This window comes from Corylus avellana, chromosome ca2 (genome assembly GCF_901000735.1).
Source record: "Corylus avellana chromosome ca2, CavTom2PMs-1.0".
NCBI classification, from domain to species: Eukaryota; Viridiplantae; Streptophyta; class Magnoliopsida; order Fagales; family Betulaceae; genus Corylus; species Corylus avellana.
In genome coordinates, this window is record NC_081542.1 from 5,961,328 (window position 1) to 5,986,412 (window position 25,085).

At 34.7% G+C, this 25,085-nt stretch overlaps 1 protein-coding gene across 1 annotated transcript; it reads right to left on the reverse strand.

Moving 5' to 3' along the window:
- Nucleotides 1–1,608: 1,608 nt before the first annotated feature.
- LOC132168955 (branched-chain-amino-acid aminotransferase-like protein 1) lies at nucleotides 1,609–25,085 on the reverse strand. Its single transcript, XM_059580052.1, has 30 exons — nucleotides 24,902–25,085; nucleotides 24,558–24,627; nucleotides 23,820–23,948; nucleotides 23,642–23,702; nucleotides 23,471–23,558; nucleotides 22,263–22,347; nucleotides 21,798–21,854; nucleotides 21,349–21,465; nucleotides 21,172–21,242; nucleotides 20,524–20,957; nucleotides 18,276–18,478; nucleotides 17,088–17,186; nucleotides 16,293–16,364; nucleotides 13,525–13,617; nucleotides 12,026–12,163; nucleotides 10,949–11,007; nucleotides 10,236–10,338; nucleotides 9,867–10,055; nucleotides 9,649–9,749; nucleotides 8,825–8,879; nucleotides 8,550–8,636; nucleotides 7,917–7,968; nucleotides 6,801–6,886; nucleotides 5,819–5,872; nucleotides 5,287–5,370; nucleotides 4,806–4,877; nucleotides 4,049–4,129; nucleotides 3,710–3,745; nucleotides 2,173–2,318; nucleotides 1,609–1,873 (listed from the first exon to the last, which is right to left on the reverse strand). The coding sequence occupies exons 1-29, from the start codon at nucleotides 25,000–25,002 to the stop codon at nucleotides 2,190–2,192; spliced, it is 3,006 nt and encodes a 1,001-aa protein (XP_059436035.1). The 5' UTR covers nucleotides 25,003–25,085; the 3' UTR covers nucleotides 1,609–1,873; nucleotides 2,173–2,189.

Here is a 25,085-nt window from a genome sequence, read left to right on the forward strand (position 1 = left end):
TTCCTTTTTGGTAATTAATTCCCAATCGACACTGCTTGTTTTGATCTAATTAATGAATAATGTTAATATTATACACAAGTGGTCCTTCTTTGCTCAGAAAAAAAAAAAAATGGTGGTCCTTTTATATAATTTGTCTTAGTTTCTGGGACAATGTGGATGAAAACCTTTTCTTTTTGGGTTTGAAGGTAGTATATTCCCAGCAGATGTACCACATCGATCTCAGATTTTGAGGGTTTTTTTTTTCTTTTTTCTTTTATTATTTTTGATAATGACATTTTGTAGATTTGATTCTGGTGCTTCAATTGTGAGATGCTGCGAGGGAAATGGATCCAAGTATAGCGGATCGGCCCACTCTTATATAAAAGAGCTTGGCCCAACATACAAGGTTTTGAGCATTCAATATGAAGTATATTTTACTTTTCTCAAAAACAAAATACATTTTAGTCTCTCACTCAAAATGCCACTTTCACCCCGTATAATGAAAAGAACAAGAAAGAATATATATATATAGGCACATACACACGTGAGCGAGCTAACAATTTGAGTTGAATGAGTCGAGTCGAACTTATACACGTTGAGCTCATGAGCATTATTAGAGCAGAGTCAAGTTTATACGAGTACGTATCGCTTAATATTCAAACAAACTTCTATATTCATTATTTGAACTGAGACTAAACGAATTTAACCGAACTAAGCAGAGCTTTTTGGCTCATTTAGCACCCCTACAGTCACACATTTGGCCCTTCTTCTCAGCAGCATTCATATCCTCTCTCTCTCTCCTCACTTCTTGATCATTCGATTAATAATGGTTGGGGAAGGGTGGGGGAGTTGAAGAAGACATGACAGATATAGGCATATAGCCAAAGGATAGGCCGCAGTGACAAATCAAATCAACAAACTTTGTTGATGATGTGCATTAATGCCATTGAAGATATCCAAAAGAGTAGCGTTTGGATACATCCTATGGTAATCATATGCGAGATCTTCTCTGAATTAGATATCAGCAAATCTCCATCAGTCTCAACCGAATGTAAATCATCTTTATTCACCATTGTTCGCATTGGATAGGATGCTTGACCGAGGACTAGCCACCAATGGCCTTGTAACCTTGAAGGCTCTCAAAGTTCTACCCCTTAAACACACAATATTAAGTTCCCTGGCCATATATCACATGCTTACATCTCTTGAAAAAGCCATATGTGAATAGTTTACATTGATGCTTCAATCTAGGGCTAACAATTTTTGACACAACTCGCAAGTCAAACACGAATCCAACATAAAATTAGCAGGTTAGAAATAAAGGATTTGACTCATTTAATTAAATGAGTTGGGTTATGTTGAGACTTCATCAATATCTCCCTATTAGAATAGAAATTTTTTGGAAAAACGAATTTCACTTGCACATTTAAGGATAAGTGCTGCAAATGTAATTCCTATTTTCTATCAAAACATGTCCCTGTTTGAGTCTATTGTTACTGTTGTTTAAAATTTCTAGTTAAGGTATGCCTTTTGGACTCAATTCCTTTGAATTAGACAGAGGTTGTTTTGTAATTTAATCAACCTATTTTAAATTCCCATGGTTAGCCCAAATTACAGTGACTAAATATGTAGTTAACCATTGTTGCTCCCTTCAATTGTTATGCATTCAATAATAGACAGTACAAGTTGTACAACAAACATCACATATAGACAATGACACAGCAAAAACTTTATTCATCAAGGGCATCTAGTATCCCCAATTATTTAGTTGAAAGATTATTCACATAGCACCTGACTTTCAGAATTTGAATGGATTGGCATTCTTAAATCTTTGTTCACATCTCTGGTAGCAACTTCCAGGTTCCTTTAACTTCAGGCCATGAATACAAAGACACTGGGAATTATGGAATTTGCAGTCATTAGTATAACAAACATTATCGAATTTAACTGAAAACCGGAAGTATAAATTTCAGACCAGCTGATGAATGTTATTTATTCCAGCTTCTAATATTTCCTCAATGCATGTGTGTGTGTGTTCATATTTTACTCGGATCCCTACTCTGTAAATATACCATAACAAAAGTTCTATTTGCTAGAGTAAAGGGGTTTTTACTTGCATTATATACAATAACAAAAACACAACCACAACAAGATAATAAATCAAGTGGATGAATAGTGAAAGAGAAGTTGCACCTTCTGGCAACATAGTATCAACTCTTAACATAGGTCGGAATGGGCACTCCCGACTCTTCTGTCATTTTTTTGTAAACATTTTGCAGCCTGAGAGTCACAGGCCCAACTTGTCCGTTGCCAATGATGCGCCCATCAATCTTCACCGCCTGGAAAAGGAAATTTCATATATGCATTACTTATCATGAAGAGGACAGCATTATATTATTGAGAGAAAACTGGCACTGTGAAGACAGCTAGGCAAGTTAAATTTCCAGTTCTCTCACAATCTTGTTTATCAAGTTTTCTTTAGGTTCTGCAGTATCATAACAGGTGAGTAAAGTTCTATAAAGGGCCAAGTCCAATAAATATCAGTCAATTGTGATCAAGCCTATTCCTCTGGATAATAACCACTTGGCTTTGGAACTCACAGGCAAGTTCTATAAATAGACTTTGCTGGCCCCAGACAACTAAGCCCATGAAGTGGCAAGTCTATCTTGGAAAACTCAAACATATAGTTTTACTATGATTTTCTTTTCAATATATAAATTTTCAAGGTTCAACAATGAGAGTAAATATAAACTGAAGCTATGTGAGTAGCACTGGTGCAATTTGTTTTAAGAATGGAATTAGGGCTGTAAATGAACCGAACAGTTCATGAACAGCTCGACTTGAGTTTGGTTCATTTAATAAACAAGTTGAGCTCAAACAATAGTTATTGCTTAAATATTGTACGAGTCGGACTTGGATAAACTCGGCTCGGCTCAGTTTAAGCTCATGAGTAATACTACACACACACACACACACATATAAATATATGCTAACATAATACATAATTAAAATATGTTAGTGTATACATATACACTAGTATAATAACATATGAACATATTCATATACATATGTATATGTATGTATACTAATATGCATATAATAACATAATACTACTACATTAACATATCCATATAATGATATACACAACTAAAATATGTTAGCGTGTACATATTAATAATATTAATAATACTATGCGTGTGTGTTACAAAATAATATATATAGTAATTTATTTAATTTTTATAGTGTTCAGCTTAGCAATTTTATGGTGTATAATCAATGTTAATTTGCCCAATAAAAAAAAAAAAAAAGGAATCTGATTGGGTCAAGCTTGAACTTGATTGATTTCCGTCGAGCCGAGTTCGAACATGTTCCTAAAGCTTGATCTTATGTATATTTTTTTCGAGTTGAATTCGAACAGCCAATACTCAACTCAACTCAGCTTGATCACATCCCTAATATAATTTATTTATCAAACAAAGAACAATCTGAACCTCTAGAGCATCATAGACAGCAAACCTGAACAACGTAATACACCAAAGCCAGCATAGGGTAAAATAACCTTGAGATAAACTATGGATGGAAAAAGGTTGGGTTCGAAATGACCTCATCCCAATCCCATCACTTAAGAAAAGGTTCAAAATAAAACCCAAATACCATCACTTAATATGTGATTGACCTACAAGCAGTTCTTATTCAAGAACATTTCAGTATTTCAGGAAAAAAAAATTACCGGGGTGAGTTCTCCCATTGTCCCCGTTGTCCATACCTGCAGGGTATCAATCTGGCATTAACTATAAAGGTAAAGGTGCAGATCTGAACTAGAAAGAGCAGATTATGAACAGGATACTAATGGCTTTGAATCAATAGCAGTTGATACCGGAGACTGCATAAAGATCTACTTGTGTGCATTATTGCTTTGTAAGAAACTAAGTAACTTTGTTAATAATGTACATGTACTTCCCTCAATTCTTTGTAAGTTACTAAAGTTCCTAGTCTAAACTTCATAGGGTACTTACACAGCAGAAATCCCAAAAAAATAAAAAATTTAAATAAATAATAAAAATGAAACCTCATCTGCAGTGTGGAATTCGGATAGACTGATTCTTCGCTCCTCTAAGACCAACTTTTCCTTTACCACAAGGTCCATGACCTGCAAACCCAAAAAAAGAGCAAATAGGTCATATCAATGCCAAAATATAAGATATGCCTCATCAATTAAACACGTATGTAGAACTGACGTTAAAAGATTAGTATCTCATCTATTTGGAAAAAGAGATAAAAGGAATGAGTTAACACCTAGATATGCAAGCAAGGATAAGAAAGGGGTACAGTTCAAACTGGAATGGGTTTAGAAACCGGTTCATGCCATTCTATAAAGTAACATCACAAAAAAGCTTATCTTTTATTGTCAAACATATGCTTACAAAGTTCCTTACCATAGAAGAAGTATAATATGTTGAATAGAATACAATTAAATTGTTGAATTTGGAATCCAATAGCATTAAAAACTTTTGTACTGCTTGTTGTATGACAATACCCTAGTCCATGTTGAACCTATGGTGAAGTATATCCACATCATTTTATTTCCTCCATCCACGTCAATATTGTAATGGGTTGCAATCACCAGTCACCCCATAATTAAACTACTTCCTTTTGTACAAACTTGAAATTAGCTTAACTAGATTCACAGTTGCCCAAATTAAAGGTTTCATACATTAGTTTACCTGGTGCAACTATTTGTTTCCTATTTGAGATATTATGAAAGTTCAAACTTTCAAGGAGCACAATAAAAATTGTTAGATAGGAAGGAAATATACACAACTTACAGTTGCTCGAGTTATGCCAGGAAGGCAATAATCAGCATGAGGTGTCAGAACACGGCCCTTCTTCACTAAAAACTGCATGATTAAACAGATAAACCTTTTTCAGTTTGGAAGTGAACTTTCAAGATACATGCATTATAAGACACTGAGTTCCTTCAATGATGAGATTTGAGAGGAAATGCTGCCCACAAAGGCTGCCAGCAAATAATTAAATGACAGATAGTGATCGTATGTTGTATATAAGATAGGGAGGTGGGACCTACCTTATGCGTCCATTAAAAAAATGCAAAGCATAATAGTTCATAGCAATCCACACTGTGGACGTTTTAGAAAAACGTGTTACAAAAAGAGTCCAGATCAAGGCGTTTGGTGGGCACCACCTCCTTGCACTTATAATAGCTCATCTATATGGTTCACTGGAACATAAGACCCCCATGTATATACATTGTCTAACTCAGAAGCTGTTAAAAATGCATAGGCTTACAATGTTTGTAGCATTTGTTTCTGATACATAACCATCCTTGTCAAGCATGATGGCATCCTCAGCCTTTGCATTATTACCTTCGATCTGCACCATACCATATGACTCAAATCACCATAAACCAAAATTCAAGAGAGAGGCATCTATGAAGGTGACAGTTTCTTAGGAAAGTTGATGACCAAATTATCCTCTATATATGTACACCATAATCATCTTCTTTCTTTCTTGTGTCTCTGCGTGCGTATTTGCATGGGATTTTTTCATTTTTTTGGGGGGGGTGGAGGTGGATAATTAAAAGCTGAGTGCAGGTTTTTTGACAGGGAAATTCATAAAACTACAGCTAAATACCAGTAAAAGCATTGATTAAATTAGAAGTGCAAACCATAAGTCCATGTGTCATACACATTAAATTGATTTTTTCCCTCACCTGCATGTGTGTTATGCAATGATCACCATTTATTACAACTATTGAAGATCATCATCGTCTATGCATAACATTTCATAACATTTTTTAATGTTGAGAAAAGGAGAATACCTTTGCAAGTATGTTGTTAAGGAGGTTATTGTGGTGAATCTTTGAATCCAGATTCTGTTGAGGATATAGCAAAAATACAGTGTGAGTCATATGAATACAAAACTACATCAAACAAATAAGACCTTCGGTAGTTTTCAATTATGTTTGTTTACTTCCCACCTTCAGGAACAACCACTGAGAATGATGAATAATAACAGAAGAGTGCTAAGTTGACAAACACAAATCCACAGTTCAATGTGAACATTTAAGTGAACAAAAGGTTACAGTTTCCTCAGGTGTACATGAGGACAAAACTTTGGATCCAAATATTGAGAGGCTTTTGGTGGAACCTGTTCTCTGACCAAATCTATACCTTTTTTACAAGCTCTATCATTTATTTTTTACTAGGATCACTGTCTTAACAATTCAAAGGCAGACCACCACATACTAGTATATCCACAGAGGTTACAATATAAAGTTCAAAAGAGCAATACAATCAAAAACAGAATGACAATGGATGCTGCCTAGAGCATGCAACTAATCATACATGATCTTAGAAGCACAGATTTAAGCGAGTTCCAACCAAGCTCAACATTTCTGAGGTATATTTTGTTCCCCTCATGCCAATTAGAACGCAGCATTGACAATCATGCTTCATTCCCCGCCGACCCAAAGAGTGCCCATTCAACCCAAGTCAAGTGTTGAAACTAATTCCAAAATAAATCCGGTTCAAACATTCAGCCATTTACTCATAAGTTATTAGTTATTGTCTTCTTTTATACATGTCCACAGTAAGGCTGTAAAGCTCTCACAGTAATGGTTCCAAAAAGAGGAATATCTTTAAGAAAGTCAAATATCAATATGGTGAACTCTCAAGAACTGAACTAACACAAAAGAGTTTCAAGAGGAACCATCTTGGTAAGACACAGGAAAGAGGTTTTTCACCCTCTCCACCTAATATCCATAGGGCGAGGGAGAAAACAAAGAACAAAAAGAATCTTACATTTGGTGAATTACGACGTGTGGTAGCAGTCACCAGAGTTATACCATGCGTGTTATCATAGACAGGGGGCTTCCATTCAGGTAGCACTGCATTTTTCAAAAGAACCAATAAGTATATCCTTGGAAAGCCCATGCATTATAGCAGCAACTTATATTGTTATAAAATGATTATTGTAACATAATTCACAAATAAAATGGGGAAAAAATGTTGTCTAGTGAAAACTGTGATGTATGACAGTGCCATGCTTGCAAATCAGAACAGGGCCAAAACCCAACACCAACTCTATTAGCAAGTTGAGTATGATATACAGATGAATTCAACAAAACATACTAACACATTCTAGTAGAGATACTACACAATTCCAATATTATAATGAATTTCATTATAAAAAAAAGGTTTCCAAAACTTGATTAAGAAAAATTTGTATAGCCCATGCACAAAATTGTGCTCAAAACAGCAGTTAAAGCAGAGAAGGCTATCACTTCCAAGTACAGAAAAAAATAAGTGAAGCCAATTTTCAACTTTTTAATGGTTTCATTTTGTTTAAGAATTTACTATGTTTCGAAGGCTATTGAGCAGGGGTGATTCAGGAATCCTGCTTAAAGTTTATACACTGGCACAAGAAAAAAAGAAGAAGAAGATAGGTTAGGGAATAAGGGTGAAACAAACACGTCAGAACTACAGTGTTGTCCCGACATTGTTGGGAAAACAGTACACTAGAAGTTCAAAATCATACCAACCATACAGAACCATATACATTCCATAAAAAACTTTTATGTCAAACGGAACAAATATTTTAATCAAAATTCAGCCAGAATCATAGAAGATATCCTCTGTACTCCATGTTTTATGAAGCATGTTCTCTAAATTCAAGGCTGTTGCCTACCCCAATAACCATTTGGGTGGTTGGCTTCGCTGGTCTCCTGGAGAACCTATTTAGCCATGGAAAACTCTTAAACAGGTTTTGGTTTCTCAAAAAGCAACCTCATGCACTTCAAAATGCTCCATATATGGTTTTATAGATATGGACCAAACATGCAAATTTCTACTGGACAACAAAGATTGATATAGCAGTATCTTTGCTATAATTACAGTGGACTAGAAATTCATTCTTACCAATTAAGGTGCATCCATAAAGATTGAATGCTGGACTCATGCCAGAAGTAACCTGAAGAAGGCAAGAATATTGCAAATAAGTAAAAAAAAAATATTGAAACTCATTTTTTGCAAACTATGTTGTGGTTATAGAACCATGAAGTGAAGAAATTATGGCAATGTCCCCATGGAAAGTATGTACTTATAAGCCATATTAAAAAATAAATAAAGAAGCAACTTAAAGTTCATGACTCAAAAGTTTTTAAAAACCTATCACCACGTATGATCAGATGATCACTAGCAACAGAAAAGCATTCAACAAATAGCTTATTGATTTGATAGTGACAAATCTCCAAAGCAGCATATTGAATGGACCCTCAAAGACTTGTCATCCATGTGAAGGTTTAAAACCAGATAAACATTAGTTGTTTAACAAAGAAAAGAAACAACTACATGGTAAATGCTTTTTGAGGATTTACGGCATACATTCCCTCTTCTATGGCTGTCTTCCAGCCTTAACCTTTAAATGTTGGCTAGAGCCATTGTGAATTATGATCGAATAGATAACTCCATGATAAAAATGAATACGGATATTGAATAACTTTCAGTACACACACACACACACACACACAAAGAGAGAGAGAGAGTATAGACCTTCTTGCCACGAGTTAGAGACAGTCGGATGTGTGCGTTATCAAACATTCCATTCCTAATGAGAGTTGAGAAGATGGCTTCTTTGATCTGCATTGATGCAACAGTTAGCAGAATGAGCCAAGCAACCTTGTAGTAGCTACATGCAAAAGTCAAGAGAGTAAAATTTCTTTTGCCCAAGACCCAGTACGATTAACCATACAAAACAGAAGAATGCAGTTAAGGGATTAAATAGATTAGTAGACATGACAGAATAATAATCATCTTCAGATTCTCACCTCTTCACGAGTTGGAACATTTTTGAAAGCCAAAGCTTTTGCTGAGTCAAAGATCCTAATTAAAAGAAAAACACATCAAATATTTCACAAGACATTGCTGGTGAAAAGAACCCAAGATGTTTTCATGATGGAAAATTTTGCCTCTATCCCCTATTCATAAGACAACCACAGAAAGAAGAAATTAAATGTTCCATGTGTATGCATAATTTCTTAAGAGCTCTAAGAAAAGGATGGTGATGATAATAATAAGGAATATTGATTACAGCTTTTGGAAAGGAATTTATAGAACTCATAACTCCATTACATCATTACATGAGTAAAGGGAAGGTGTTCCCCAATGAATGCAACAAGTAGAGTAAAAAATGTGTCGAGTATGTCCAAGAAGAATACTGGGGAAGAAGGAAAAAAAATAGAATGTTTGCCAAGATGCATGATTCTTATCAATTCCACAGGCTGTTCATGCTCCCAAATCTTTTTGCAACAGGAACATAAATGTCAGATAATTAAGACAAGCAATAATCGAGACACTAATAAAATAGTATGGATTCAAACTGTTATCCTGCTTACAGGATTTACAAACTTCAACTTATTTGTCAAATTGGCTAAAACAAAGGCATCATTAATATATTTTACTAGACATTGAGATACTAATTACTTTGTCCATAATTGATTCAGACTTCTCAAATTAATATCCTGCAACAGGATTTTTGAGCTTCAGTTTATTTGCCAAATTGGCCAAACAAAAAGCATTATTAACATATAAACTACAACAATCTGAACCATATTATACTATGCATCATTGTTAAAAACTTCTCTTCACTGACCTGTCTAAATGCTCCTCAAGCTTAAATATTTTCCCACTGTAAACTCGAAGTCCCTCCCAAACAGAATCTCCGCCTTGGACAACCGAGTCAAACACAGAAACCTTATACAGGTCACAGGGTAAGAATAAGAAACCTAGAAAACCGTGCGCGTAAACACATAACTAAAAGTCAAATATACTGAGTAGCAAATCTTAACATGTCCCCCTGTAAACAAGTACCTTTGCACTGTCACGAGGTAAAATCTCATCACCAACCCATGCAAGCAGCTTCTCATTTGCAGGAACTGGAAGATCAGGAGGAGGTAAAGGGGACTTTAGAAGGCATGATGTCTGCTTCACATGGCGCCTAAGCATGTTGTACAAAGGTAGACTTTGCTCCAGCAAGTCATACAGAGGAAAAGGAAATGGCTGAAAAATATTTATAGTTAGAGAATAAGCTCATATATGTTAAATAAAATGTCTATCAACCTGAATACTAATATACAATGCTTTAGTTGCATTTATCTATCACAATCTATGACACAAATCCACATAAACTCGAATTAATTTGTATTATGTATTAGCAAAAATATAGGCCACACTACATACCAAAGGATACTTTCTTGGTTGCTCAAAACCTGTTGATTTATGTACACTCTTATACCACCATGGAGCCCAAAGGCCATCTACTGGTTTTGGACCAGCTTCCCATCTGAAAATGGTTGGATTGTAAACTTGTCATGCATGAGTGGGAAAAGAAAGGATAAATAATATCAATGTGCCTGCACTGTAAGCATTACTAGCTAGATGCATTCAACAACGCTTGTGAGGGACTGATGGGTGGATTTCAACAGAACATCAAGGTAAAATAAAAACTTAAATGTAAATATTAACAATGGAAAGAGATAATCCTTGAGGAATATTATCAAGAGAGAGGCCAAAAAGAGAACTGCATAAGATAGGGACTTGGGATTAAATTGAAGAATGTCCAAGAGTATAGTTGAAAGGCAAAAAAAGGGGATTTGCATAACAAACCACAAACAGTAAAGATAGGGCTTTAGTGAGCAGAATTTACATTTTTATAGCATTTCCAGTATTTAGCAAGAAAGGGCTTTAGTGAGTTTAATTTTACATTTTTGTAGCATTTACCATAATTACGCAAGAAACTTAAAAAGAATTTATAGCATCTGAGGTCATATCTTCTTAAAAAAAGTCCACTAATTACCTTTCACATCAAGTGCATCTCACTTTAATAAAAAAGAACCAATAAAATAGACTAGATGAAACAATTTAACTCTCAAAGGGGTATATATTTTGCTTACTTGAGCATTGCATCTTGAAATGGAATATCCAATTCGTCACAAAGACCACGTAAAGTAGCCTGCAAGTCCATGAGATCAATATACAAATGTATAAGAGTATAATATATAAAACATTGACTAAGGTCTCTACAAATACATAAACATTAAGTACTGGATAATGGCAAAACTCTGAATCCGAAATGCTTTGTGTGTGTGTGGAGAGAGAGAGAGAGAGAGAGAGAGAGAGGGAATGGACAAGTCATAAATAAACTTATTTTTCCAGCATCACATGAAAAAAGGCCAAACCAAGCTGATTAGTCAAACCTCATTAGAAGACACCAGGTCATGCTTTAGCAAGAAATCAATGTTGACTTTCAACTCTCAGATCTAATCAAGACTGTCCATGCACATGGAGCCATTGCTCCTTTTTCATATATCAGATACAAGAGGCTCACATATTGCAAAACATGACAACTAAATACTAATAAAAATTACAAATTCTTTCAGTAGAGACCTCTACCGTTAAGGGTAAGAGAACACCATGCAAGTACCAAAAATATCATGCTCTTGTCTTTTACATCCACTAATGCATTAGCAGCTCATACAATCATGAAGTCAAAATTGATAAACATAATATCTCCGGGTATGTCACATTTAGTTTTTGATAGCTGAGAAAAGTGAATCAATTTATTATTGATCCAAGGATGACCAATGAGTAATGCAACTACTTGTTACTTAGAAGATTCCTTTAGGACATTACAGAGTCAAGGTTTTACTTGAAAGAACAGTAATTGTGAAAGGACTTCAATTCCATTGCATATGGACAATATGCAAGATAGAATTGTTGTTGTATCACTTGGAGCAAATTATATTTTACCAAAAGCTTTAGGATCAAAATGGATTTTCTTGTTTGAGCATGAACTACATTAAATATGCATATGCATACATTTTGCTATTGCACCATTATAATAATAACTTAGAACAGCACTCACGAAATTCCAGAAAAGGGAAAATCGTGAGCAATATGAAATTATGTTCAAACTTGATGCAGAGAAATGACTTCATGATAAATCTTGCATAATTAGATAGATATAACACCTCCGGATCTCGCTGAAGATCTGCTGAATCAATAACAGGTGGGGCCCTTCCCAACTCACGGAGATCATTGTATATGGAGACTAGTTCTGCCAAACCTAACTCAAAAAAGGACGGAGGCACAACCTTGTCAAAGGATGGCTGAAACAAAACAGATAGAACATGCAGCAAATATAAGTCAGTGGCAGGAGGAATAAACTAACACTAATAAAATCTGCAAAATCTATAATTGAAAAACAATTTAAGCAATACTTGATAAAAGCTCAAAGATCAAGCTCATTGACAATGTGCAGGATAACAATTTCATACAAAAATCAATCCCCTCAATTAAGACCATAAATTATAGGCTAAACTCAAATTGGTCCATCCAAGTTTGCAAGTGTATTTGGTCCCCAACTTTTCAATTTGGTCAATTTAGTGCCTAACTTTTCAGATTGTTGTCAAAGTTGTCCTTCAGTCAGCTTAGGGAAGCTGCTGTTAACCGATCAAAATGGTCCGCCCAGGAAAAAAAAAAAATCAAAATGGTGCTGTTTTAGTACAGAACTAAACTTTTTTCTACTTTCAAATGAATTTTGTTCTTTCTGATTGAAAATAGGGAAGGAGGTCACATGCACTATAAGAATTACATCACATCTGATGGCCCCCATTTATCCACAGCAAACTACCATATGATGCACAGGAAAATGATGTGGCACAAAGAGGGGTTTTCTTTCAATTCTTTTGAGGACCAAAGAGCGTTTTATTCAAGAATCATGAATCCTGTGCTGAAGTATCAAATTTTATTTTTATTTTTTATAAGTAATTCAAATTCATTAAAAGTACAGTAGGACGCAACTCAAGTACACAGAAAGTATATAAGAGAACCCCAAGTGCAGAGAAAAAGAAGAACAAAACTCAAAATACACAGAGAAAGTAGAAATGGACAAACTATTGTATGCTACTATCCATGTGTAAAGGGATTGGAACATCTTTTTCAACTCTAACATATCAGAGCTAATGAACCTAGCCCCACGAGTCACCAGAATTGCCTGCTCTGAGGATGCCCAAACAAAATCAAAGAAACTAAACATTTCCATGAGAAAGTCACAAAAAAGTTTTAGAAAAGATCTTTGGAGAGTGAGTACAGAAACTCCAATCTCTCTCCACTGTGCAGCAAACGGGGGGACAGTTTTGTGCGATGTCTTTTTGTTGTGCCTCAGATGGGGTCCATCAAATGTGCTGTTGTTTTTCACTGTGCACATGACCCCTTCCCATTTTCAGCCCGGAAAAAAAATCATTTGAAAATACATATATATAATTTGGCACCCAGATGCACCATTTTGGGAACTAATGGCAGCTTTTTTAGTGGATACTGACCGAAGGATTACATTAACCATGGTCTGAAACTTAGAGGGACAATTTTGTAGTTTAGCTTGAGTTATATAACAAAAGGAATTATTGGCTAATATAATTTGCAGATTATGAGGAAAATGGCCAGTAACTAAATTACACAAGTATCTTACCAAAATATCAAGAGGATTTCTTATCAATATAAAGTGCTTTCCTCTCTTCATCAAGTCATTTGGCAAACCACATAACCGTTGTTTTGCAATATGCTGTAATCAGTGAAAGTATTAATAATGTTATGAAAATCATAAATTCGAAATTGAACTATTTTAGTTGTCAAAGCATGATAAATTTTGGAAATGTTTTAGTTTAACTGGAAACTAACGAAATATCTAAAGGTTGTATGAACTAAAATTAACCAGAACTGACTCAGACCTTTCTCTATCAAAAGTCAACGCATAATAATCGTTACAACATATATTAGAAACTTGAAAACTATAATGGTGATGTAACAAGGTTGGTTTTATTTATTAGAAATATATGGTGTTAGAATATTAATGTTCAGACAATCAGTTCTACACCTCAAGATGCAACAAAAGGATGATGTAATGGTAAGGGTCTCGGTCTTGGTAGCATTCCCATCAACTCTAAGGTTCGAATCCCCTTGTGAACAATTCTTTTGGCCCAATATTACCCGATCCGTGTGAAAGGACACTTTGCACAGATCCGAGGTTTATCGAACAAGGGTAGTCCACGAAATGGCGCTACTTTGGAGGGGTTCCTCGTCATAATTTTTTTTTTTTTTTTAAAAAAAAAGGATTTCAAATCTATTTGGGATGCACCATAATATGATCTAATAGATACATAAATGAATTACTATCATTAGATTATTTTTTTAAAAAAAAAACTACATTTTTTATTATAATAAAATAATAATTACCATCATCAAATTAACAACCTTCTCCTTCAATCTATTTACTATTATAAAAAAGAAGTGGTCTGTCTATAGATCCATTTTCCAGCCAATTGAGTAAAATCATCATTTTTCTTCTTCTTAATCATTGGAAATTGACAGAAGTGTTTACAATGAGAATACTTTTATATCACATTTCACAGCCACAATATGTTGATAGATCTTTGTTAACTTTTATAAGGCATCCTTATGTAACGACTCAGGGAAAAACGCTAGTCACATTTGTGCTATTATCCCAAAATGATTAGTCAATTTGGAGCTTCCCTAAAATCACTTATAAAGCCTAGTTTTACCTAATAAGTAAGTAATGTGGAACTTAACACCCATGAGTGTCTTTCTATGAACCATCAATTCTATGTGGGCAACTCATCTTCCTAATATGAGACCAAGGTGTTACACCTTATATTTATCATATAAGCTAAACACCAATGAAACACAAGTTAACTTGGGTCTTAAAGAGACCACACATTGGCAAGACCAATATGGGAGCTAGAAGACATCAGGCCATTTGACATCACCAAATAGGTGAGTCTTCTTGATCCATCTCCAAAACTAATTTTGTGACAGAAGGAATACTGTTATGAAGTTAATAATCTGATGTGCAGCCAAAAAAAACAAATTAAATGCCTTTGAATGAGCAATTTTCAGATCTGAGACTTCACTACCTGACTCGAAATAGAGGTGGACAGTGGCAGCAACCTTTGAGGGAAATCCAAGATTAATTCTAATGCTCAAGCATTATTGCACATATTGGAGCCACTTGCCACCTTGTATATACTTGCTTAGCAAAGCATGAGTCTTATTTTTATGTTTCTTGGTATTAATTAGCAGTTGGTTTTAGTTTTATCTAGTCAGGGAAGTTTTATAATTTTAGGATTCTGGCTATGGGCCATAGCTGGGTCCATTAGGTCATATTAGGGGTTATTCAAATTAGTGGACCTTATTGTTTGTAATATTAATAGCTCCATAGTTTGGGTTTGATAGTCTCAGTCCGTCGAGTCCATGCAGTCCAATAGCCTACATACATGGTTGTTATGGTTTTAGAAGAAACATTGATGAGAATTTTCAGCAAGAATACTTTTGAGGATTATGTGATGCGACCCTATCCTTCTGATGTTGAGGAACCAAAATGTGATGCTTAGTTCTATCTTCTACTTCTTCTTCCTATTTTCTTTTCAATTTTCCAGTAATCTCAAACCAATACTAGATCAGATTTCCTGCCAATTCTTTCCCTAAAACCCAACTTTTAAAACCCTCATCCACCACCAAATAGTTTCCAAACAATCCAAGAATTAAGTATTAGTATTCTTGGTTACTTTTCACTGCATCCAGATCAGCCCCTATTTTAGCCTTTCCTAGGCATATTTCAAACCCAAAACTCATTCCTTTTCTTACCCTATTATAAACCTTAATTCTCCAACTTTTTTTCCCAGCTTTTTCCCACATTATAACCCTAACCGTTGCTACCCCTGAACCTTGAAACATTATCTGCCCAGATTTTCTGCCAGTGGTTTCCAAAACCCTGAAATTTTTAAAACTTCAAACTGCAATAATTTCCCAAAGGTCTGCTATCCCATAAACATCCTATGCCTGCTGTTCTACATCAATATGGCTAAAAACACGTTAGTCTTGCATATATTATCTTGTAATAGTTAGTGTGTCAACTGCATAATATATTTATATAGTTTGTTTGCAAACTATAAGATCTTTTCTTATTCTTTTCAGGATAGCTTTTGCCCATTCTTAAAGAAGCAGCCAAATCACACTAAAATCTTCGAATTGATTATCTCTAGAAAATTATAATTTTGTCTTAACAAAAAGGCATATTGTCATGGAAAATTAGTAGCACAACAAAATAGTAATTTTAAAACAAAAAAAAAAGGAAGAAATGTCATACCAAATCTAGTCAACATATGAAATTGTTTGATAACTTAATCATTTTAAATTAATCATGGAAAAGCTTGTTGTTACCTTAACAAATCGATACTTCTTTCTTCCTGGGCCAAAGATGACCTCTTTGACAACTTTATTTCCATCTGATTCCTACTCCAATCAAACAACTTAAATTTCAATTTCATGCAAGAGAAGAGAGAAGATGATGTATATTTAGGGTAAATGGCAATCATTAAAAACATAGAGAAAATTGAAGAAAATCTAAATCTAAGCTATTATGAAGCAACATGTTGGTTATCAGATCAGATAAAAATAATAGGACACAGTCAACAGATAAAAGAAATAAAGGAAGATCCACCATAGATCATGATAATCCAATACAAGCAAATACACATTATCCAACCTAAAGTTATAATGATAGTGATAGAAAGATCAGGAAAAACTCCTCTGTAGACCTCAACTTGTCCTGTATTTGACTTTTCAACTAAATGAATTTAATGTTGAGAAATACTTGGCATAATTTAATGTTCAGAAATCCAATTAGTATGACACTAAGAAAACAAAATCACACATTCCGATGCACTCACTCTCCTTATAAAAATTAAAATTTTGTTTGGCCAGTGTTGTTGTTGGTCATATGACATATACAAAAAAAAAAAAAAAAGTAAGCTGATGTAGGGTAATTTGCTGACCAACAGCAGTCTTAAATGTCATTTTCTTTTTCTTTCAGTTCTGAGATCCTAGTTTTTTATATCCCTCATGGTAGTCAAACTATTTTCTTCAATGCCAAATCTAACAAGTGCAAAAGGATGCATTGTTCAATGCACAAAAATGTGTGTCTCAAGAAAAATGTAAAGTGCTCCATCAACATACCATTTTGGAGAGTAGCTCCTCCCTGTAGGGCCTATCAAGGCCTGTAACCCGTACGAAATTTGCATAGAGGGGTTCATCAAGCACTTCAATATCGTTCCTCTTAAAGATAGCACAAAATGAAATGATAAACAAGTACATGAGTAAAGAAGAAAGTGTGTCCTAATTCTTCAGTAAGAAGGAAATTATTTTTTTAAAAAAAAATACACAAATGATTGCCATATGTGAGGACCCAAAAGACATTGGGATAAAAATGTGCTCATGAAGCAATCTCATAGTAACTACCATTACTTACCAGTCCAAGCCATATCTAATATTCTACAGCAAGAATTCATAATCAGGAACGAAGAAGAAAGAATGCAACATCAAAAGCACAACATAGATTTTTTGAAAAACAAAGGTTCAGCTGTGGTGCATAATCAATATATATTCTAAATCAAATCAATATAGACAATCAAAAAAATCTCATAAATATATACTAGTTACCTCAAATTCTTGAAACATCAATTTCATTCCTGTCAACTTCCAAATAATCCTTTCACACATTTATTCATGAAGAGGAAAACAGCTGTTTGAATTTCTTTAATCAGGAATTTTTTCAACAATACTAAATGAAGACGTCAAAAGGCAAATTTGTACTAAAAAGTAAAAACCCATCTAAGTATCAATTGTTTGTGAGGATTATTATGTTACACCAATAAAGTATAATCAAGTTGCAAAACAATGTCAAACCCGATTGTCTAGTGCACAAGGCTGATAAACCCAACATATAAAAAAAGCAAAAAAAAGTTGGTATTACGATTTAACATCAAAATCATGTATTCTTGATCAAACAATTACATTAACTAAGCAGTAACTTAATATATCAACCCAATTCTTCAAAAATTAGCAACAAAAAAAAAAAAAAAAAAAACTTCGGAAATGCAAAAGATTAATCATTTATCATCTCATTGCAATGAAAATGTAGCAGTCGAGAAAATTCACCTACACGCAGTTCGACAAGTGAGTGAAGGCCCTCACAAAAAAAAAAAAAACCCAACAAAGAAAAACCACCTCCCAACCAACATAAAGCAGACAGAACACGAAATTCAGTGACTTCCTTTCCTTATTCTTTTCCAAGCAACCAAACAGACAGCTCACCACAAAATAATAATAATAATAATAACAATAAAAAAGTGCTATCCAGGCAACCTGCGCAAAAGAATACATGAGACTGGTACTGAGGGATCTTGGAGCAGACCACGAGTGAATCACCTCCGCCTCCATCGCTTCCTTTTGCTCTTCCATTTGCTGATGATGAAATGCTGTTTGAAAGAGCAACAGATATGGTTCCTTCACTGTTGTGCCGTGGTTTTTCGAAAGTAGACGCAATGCTGTGATTGTTGGGGTTGCAACTTAAACAACCTGTGTGTCAAAGCCAGACGCCTTGCCAGCTCCAGCATGAATCCCGGTGTCCTGTCCGGTCATAACGGTTAAGCTTCGTCAAGTTGGCCAATACAATGATGACATTCAAGCATCTGAGAATTTAGATTTGGCCTAACTGCATTAAAAAAATAATAATAATAAATATATATATATTAAAGAAGATAAAATGATTATCTAGTTGACTACTTCCTGCCTTCTTAAAAACAACTGAGAAATAAATAATACAGAGACTTTGTCTAAATCTTTACCTTCTTTAAAAATAATTGTCTCCGTTGCTCCTAGATAGGAAACTTAATTATTTAGCCCCTAATAGTTTGTAATTGTATTGAACGGATTCTTAAGTATAAAAAGTATGTTAAAGCCTTTTGGGATTAGCTATATGTCTAAAATAGTTATTACCCATCAACCATTTAATAAAAATAGTTATTATATGTTAATATAGATCTACATCACAACTAATTGTCGATTAACACATGACATGATTTGATTGATTATTCAACTTCTCATCAATAATAGTTTTTAATCCTAAATTACACAAACAATTTTTTTTTTTTTTTTAATTTTTTCATTGCAAGTGTGGCTACCTCTCAAATATGGGTGCTCTCGACCACCCATCATCTATCAAAGGGCGACATCCCTTACTGTATGAGAGATGGTCGATTGCCTCTTGACAGTTGAGGAGCGGTCAACTACCTTTCTTTGAGAAGAGGCCGCTCTTCACTGGCTGTTCCTCCTCTTAGGGAAGGCCATTCGTCCTTATGTAAGGGGCAATCAGACTTTCTTTTTGAATGATATAATTATTCCTTACCTCGTTAAAGGCAGCATCTTTTTTTTACTATTATTTTTTTCATTTATAGATAAAATTATAATTTTATAACATGCCAAATCATCAATTATATTATTTATAATTTGCCAATCGACAATTAATTGTCACGTGCATCAAATATGCATTTAACATTTTTAATCAAAATGGCAGACCGCGATAATCAATGAATCATAGTGGACAAATAACTTATTTCACTATTCTTTTAAGATATTTCTAATATCACGTGGGCAAGTTTAATATAACCATAAATCTTAAGGACCATAAGTAATTTTTCACGATCATTTTTTGGCCATTACTTCTGACACGGTCCAACCTTGGCCATCATGTGTCATTTTGTTACTTTGGAGTTCACGGGATAGTGTTTTCTGATTAATTTACAAATTTGACCAACTTTTTATAATTAAAAGAATTAATGTTAGCAGAATATTTCTATTCCAATTTCTGCTTTGTTCATATCAAACGTCTAATCCAATTTCGTCTTCAATCAACTGTTAGCCACTTTGCCGAAAGAAAGTCTCGATTGGATCCGACAACTCGATTGAGATAAGTATAGCATCCTCCCCCCACCAGGGCCACTACCCTTTATGGGTTTTACTAGTCTTCTCCAATATCAACTTTTAATACATCCTTTCTCGGGCTATAGTTTGTCTGATTGTAATCGCAAACCCACGTATGCAAGTAGGTATTCAGACAATTCAAAACTAGTCATTAAAAGTCTCTTACAATTACAGTCAGACAAACAATAATACTGACAAGATATTGTAGCACAATTAAGTCAGATAATTGCAAGAAATCCCGGTCCTTAACACAAACCTACCTTGCGCACGACATTGGTCCCGACAACATTTTCGTTGAATATATGGCAGATCTCATCCCCATCCCATTTCATTACCCCCATGAACCAAGATCAAGGGTTGGTGTCTTATCATGGAGGAGCACTCAAATATGGACAAAAGCCACTAAAGGAGCACGCGTTTATACTACGTGTGGCTGAGAGAAAGGGGGCAGACCACAAAAATTCAAGATCTCCGGTGACTATTAAGATATTGGAATCTCAAGATCCAACAAAGTAACAGATCAGAATGCAACAAAAGTAATTTCACGTGAATGGGAGAACAAGCCAAAAGCTAGTGATAATGTCGATGTGCCCAACATATGAGACTAGAGAACAAAAAATAAATTATAGTTATTTGCATGAGAGAAGAAGTAGTCGTACTTCGGATCTATCATAGGACTGCATGTAAGGGAGCAAACTGATTGGCTTGTGTGATTCAGTTAGGTCTGTGATGGTAATGCTAGCTTGGCCTACAAGAGAGAGAAATTGATTAAATGTATTGGTATTACGAATAACAAAAGCAATGTAAGCCATAGGGCCTTTTCTTGAGCCAGAGTTTGAAGTGGGATCACAAATTGTTTTGTCAAATCCATCACAATCAGCATTGGGATTCCCTTGATTAGCTCCATTGACTTTACTATCAAATCCATCACAGTTGTCATCAGCATTCCATTTATTAATACCATTGACTTTACCACCCATTGATTTATTCTGGTTCAAAATAATGGCAAGTACTCGAACAAGATGAGGGAGACATACTGGATCATATATTATATCTGCACCCAAACTGTAGAACAAGCAGGGAATTGTATTAATTTCAATATCTACACAGTTGATAAAAAGAACTGGAAAGTTCCATAATATCTAGACAGTTGACTTAAACCATCAAGTTAAATTCTCTCCTATTTGACATGACAAAACGTTGAAAATTGGTACCATATGCACAAAACAGATTGTCTGCATAGTCACAGGACACTCAGATAATTGAGTTGAATACTTACACAACATCAAGCCTCAAGTCTTGGAGCTCATTTTCTGATGCAGATTCCCATGGCAGATGAATGCATTTTACCTGATATTCACAATTTGTTTCAGCTTCAACTACTATATAATCCTTTATCATGTGACGAATATGATCAATATAATAAGCCATTCCTTTCGCCATGACCAGGACTCACCATATTTGGATCTCCGGGAGTTCTTTCTGGCCCATCAGTTTCAATGCTCAAATTGTTGGACTCCAAATTAAGTTTCAGATTCATTAAGGTCAACAGGTCACCATCACTTAACGTCACCTATATCAAATACAAAATGTTTGAGGGTGATCAACATGCAGAATGTTTAGATAATGTGTCTTTATTAAATAAGTGATTTGATGTAAAAAAAAAAAAAAGCAATTAAAATTACACCCACCACTTAGGGAAAGAGAGAACAACCTTGGCGGAAACTATGTTTAGCATTTCAGTAAGATAATAATAACTCATGCTTTGCAAAGTAAGAAGTTAACTTTTGAGGAAGTTCTAACATAAAAAAGTTTTCAGCAGACATTTAACAAAGACGGCAAACAGTCATAAAAGGAGATAGTCTTCCAACATATATTCATGGGTTCTGAATTTTGAAAACATACCTTTGACGCATTCACGTGGGCAAGACAAATGCCAACCAAACCAACACCTGAGCCAACCTGGTTTCAAATCTTTGATAAGCCAAGTAAACCACAAGAAAGAGACAGAGAGAGAGAAGAGAGAGAGAGAGAGAGAGACTTGAACAATCAAAATATGCAAATATATATGGTCCAGAAAAATGTAAAGCAAAATTTAGCAGCATCCAAGCGAAGAAAAAGAAAAGAAGCAAAGACTATAAAAATGCAGTTCAAGTTTATAATACAGAAAAGGTGGGAAAGTCAATTAAAGTATCTACTAAATCACGATTTAAATTTTATCTCAGAGATTTAGTAGTAGATGCAATTAAAGCAAGATCTCTTGTTATATCATTCATGATTGTATCAATGAAGAGCATTTTTTTTATAAGTTAAAAAAGCATAATTTGTAGTTTTAAATAGATTAAACAAAATCTTGAACATGGAGCTTACCTCAAAACATGATTTATTAGAGAATAATTCTGGAAAAGAAAGTATGAATTCTGACAAAAAAAGACTGGAAGGCCAAACTGAACATCTGCATAGTCCAAGCCATTACTAATTTAAGTTAGTTTGAAATGTTAATGCAACTAAATGAAACAACTTTTATTCTCTAGCCCAAAAAAACTGAAAAACGGTAATGCAACTGAAGCTAGGTTCAATATGTAAGACTGCAAGACTAATCACATTGCAAAAGGCTACAAAATATTATTTTTCAAGTAGCAAGGCTCCATAAAAACATCAAAAAATGCCTCTCCAAACTTACGTCCATCTAGGATAAAAGATGAGATCTAGGACATGGTTTACTGAAGCTGAACTGGCCTAATTAGCAAAAGCAAGTAATACATGGGCCATGGACAAACCACTACCGGCAGGATGATTGAAACCAGGTTCAAAAGATTAACCTGTCAAACCCATATCTTAATTCTTTCAGGGAATCGTTAAAATGTGTTCTTTCAAATTTTGTCAAATAGCACATTCTTCTTTACCACAATTCCCCTTTCTAGCACCTCCATGCACAAATTTACATTGTCCCAGCATCATAAGCAATTCTTCCCAAAGCATAAGAAGGATTGATTTGTCGACCAGCCAAATTCATATTACACCCACTTGACTAATATAGCAGAAACTAAATCCATGTTCATTAAAAGCAATAAATATTCATATGATGAATTAATAGAGAGACAAAATTTGTTTGCTCTAACTTAAAAAAAAAAAAATTAAAAAAAAAAAGGAAAAGAAAGAAAAAGAATTTCATTCAGTTAACCAAAAGGAGGTTAGGCAGGCTTGCTTTTAGCTACCTGGCTTTTTATTTTCCTCAACATCCAATAATCCTTCTTACCAAGCAAATTAATAAACACTAACAAGAATTCACAGCATAAGTGATGTCCTAATGATTTGCCAAAAAATCTCTTTATAACTCCAACGGGTGCAATATGGTAAAAGGAGGAAATTGTCTCAAAAAATGACAGAGCAAGTCCAAATTCACTATGATTGATTGATTGAATATGCTTTTCTTATACTCACAAAAAAAAAATGCTTTTCATAAATCTTGCATTTCGATATTTGTTTAAAGTCAAGTGGTCATACTGAATAATTCTTCAATAATTTAGTTTTGCAGATATCACCTTCAAGATAGAGACATCAATAGCAAAGATTACCCAGTATCTCCTTCAAGCATGTTGAGTGAACATTGTAGCGGGACCACCAATTTCCTTGAGTTGGGACAACTTGGAAGTTCAAAACAACCTAGAAGCACCAAAAATCAACTAAAGATAAGTTGAAGCAAAACAAAAGCAACAAACATCAAACGATAACAAAAAATTTATTACCATCAGGAAAAAGAAATGAAATGCATTTGCAGACTCTCGCATTTCCTTTCACCAAATTATCCTATCAGACAAACAAATTTGTCAGTCAAGTTCAAGCAACAGTGCTAAAATAATTTTTTTTTTAGAACCTACTCATTGGGAAATTTAATTAAGCAATCCCTGTATTCACAAACTATACCTTCAATGATGTCATGTAATAAGCATACTGTTCATATAATTCGTCCAAAACAACACCATGGTTCAGTTCCACTTCAGTTATAAGCTTCTTTAGAAAATTCTTCAAGTAAGGTACATGAAATTTTCCAGCCTGCATTGAACATTCGACTGAACAAAGCTTTATAGTTGAGGAACAATCAAAACAAAGGATTTGTTTGGTTGCTGAGGAAATGTAGGACAAGTAGAAGATTAATAGTCTGAATAAATATTGACCTATTATTGAAGACTACAAAAATTACACGTCCAGTCTACCAATCCTAACACAACTACTTAATTCCTTTGATTTCCTGATATACAGAAACCAAAATGACCTTAAGCATATCTTAGTATTTGAAATAAGGGTTAGAATAAGATAAAAAAATTAAAAAAAAACCCCATTTTCTTCAAACTTCAAAAACTATCTCCCCTTAACTAGTCAGACCTAAATATTAATTACGAAAAATCAACAAGAAACCAATTATGAGGACTTCAGGAAACTCCAGTGCCCTTAAACTTAAGTACAAATTCCAAAGAGAAAGGGAAAAATTCTTTTGCCTAATTATTTTCTTTTCTTTTCCCTCACTTTCTCACCAACCAAACAAAGCTTAACACTTAAAAGTATCATTCCCAAACTAACAACTACGCCAAAAAATCCCACAACCCATATACAAACTAAATTTTCTTATTCAAATGCTTGAAATAGAGAGTAGAGAATTCTTACACCTCTGCTTAGGCAATGGTCCCAAATGAACCTCTGCACTCCCTCAGTAACCGACCCTCCACCGCATACCCTACAATTCAACAAACTAACACATTCATACAACTCCAAGCCATTAAAAAAAAGAACAAGAACATGAATCCAATGCACTTTAGCTGCGTGCGCCACAATTTGCTAAAATGCGCCATGTCACGCTAAAATTTGCCGGACCGCCGGTGCGTGCAATTGGGGCCTAAGCGGTTATCTCAATTTACTTGAGGACAAGGAAGGGGAATATTATCGCGGTTGTGTGCTATCAGTGCTAACATGCACCGTGTATGAGTGTGCTAAAGTGAGTCGAGGAGTACCTGGCCAAGCTGACCAAGGAGTCGGTGGGTTCCATGGCAAGAAAAGCTGAGAGCAGGCAGAGACATGGAGGAGCGGAGGGATCGAGCTCTTGGTCCGCCATGGGAGATTCAGTGTTAGGGTTTTTCGGGTTTTAGGGCTACAGAGCGAGATTGAAGAAGGAGAGGCCTGTTACGGTGCGTTTGG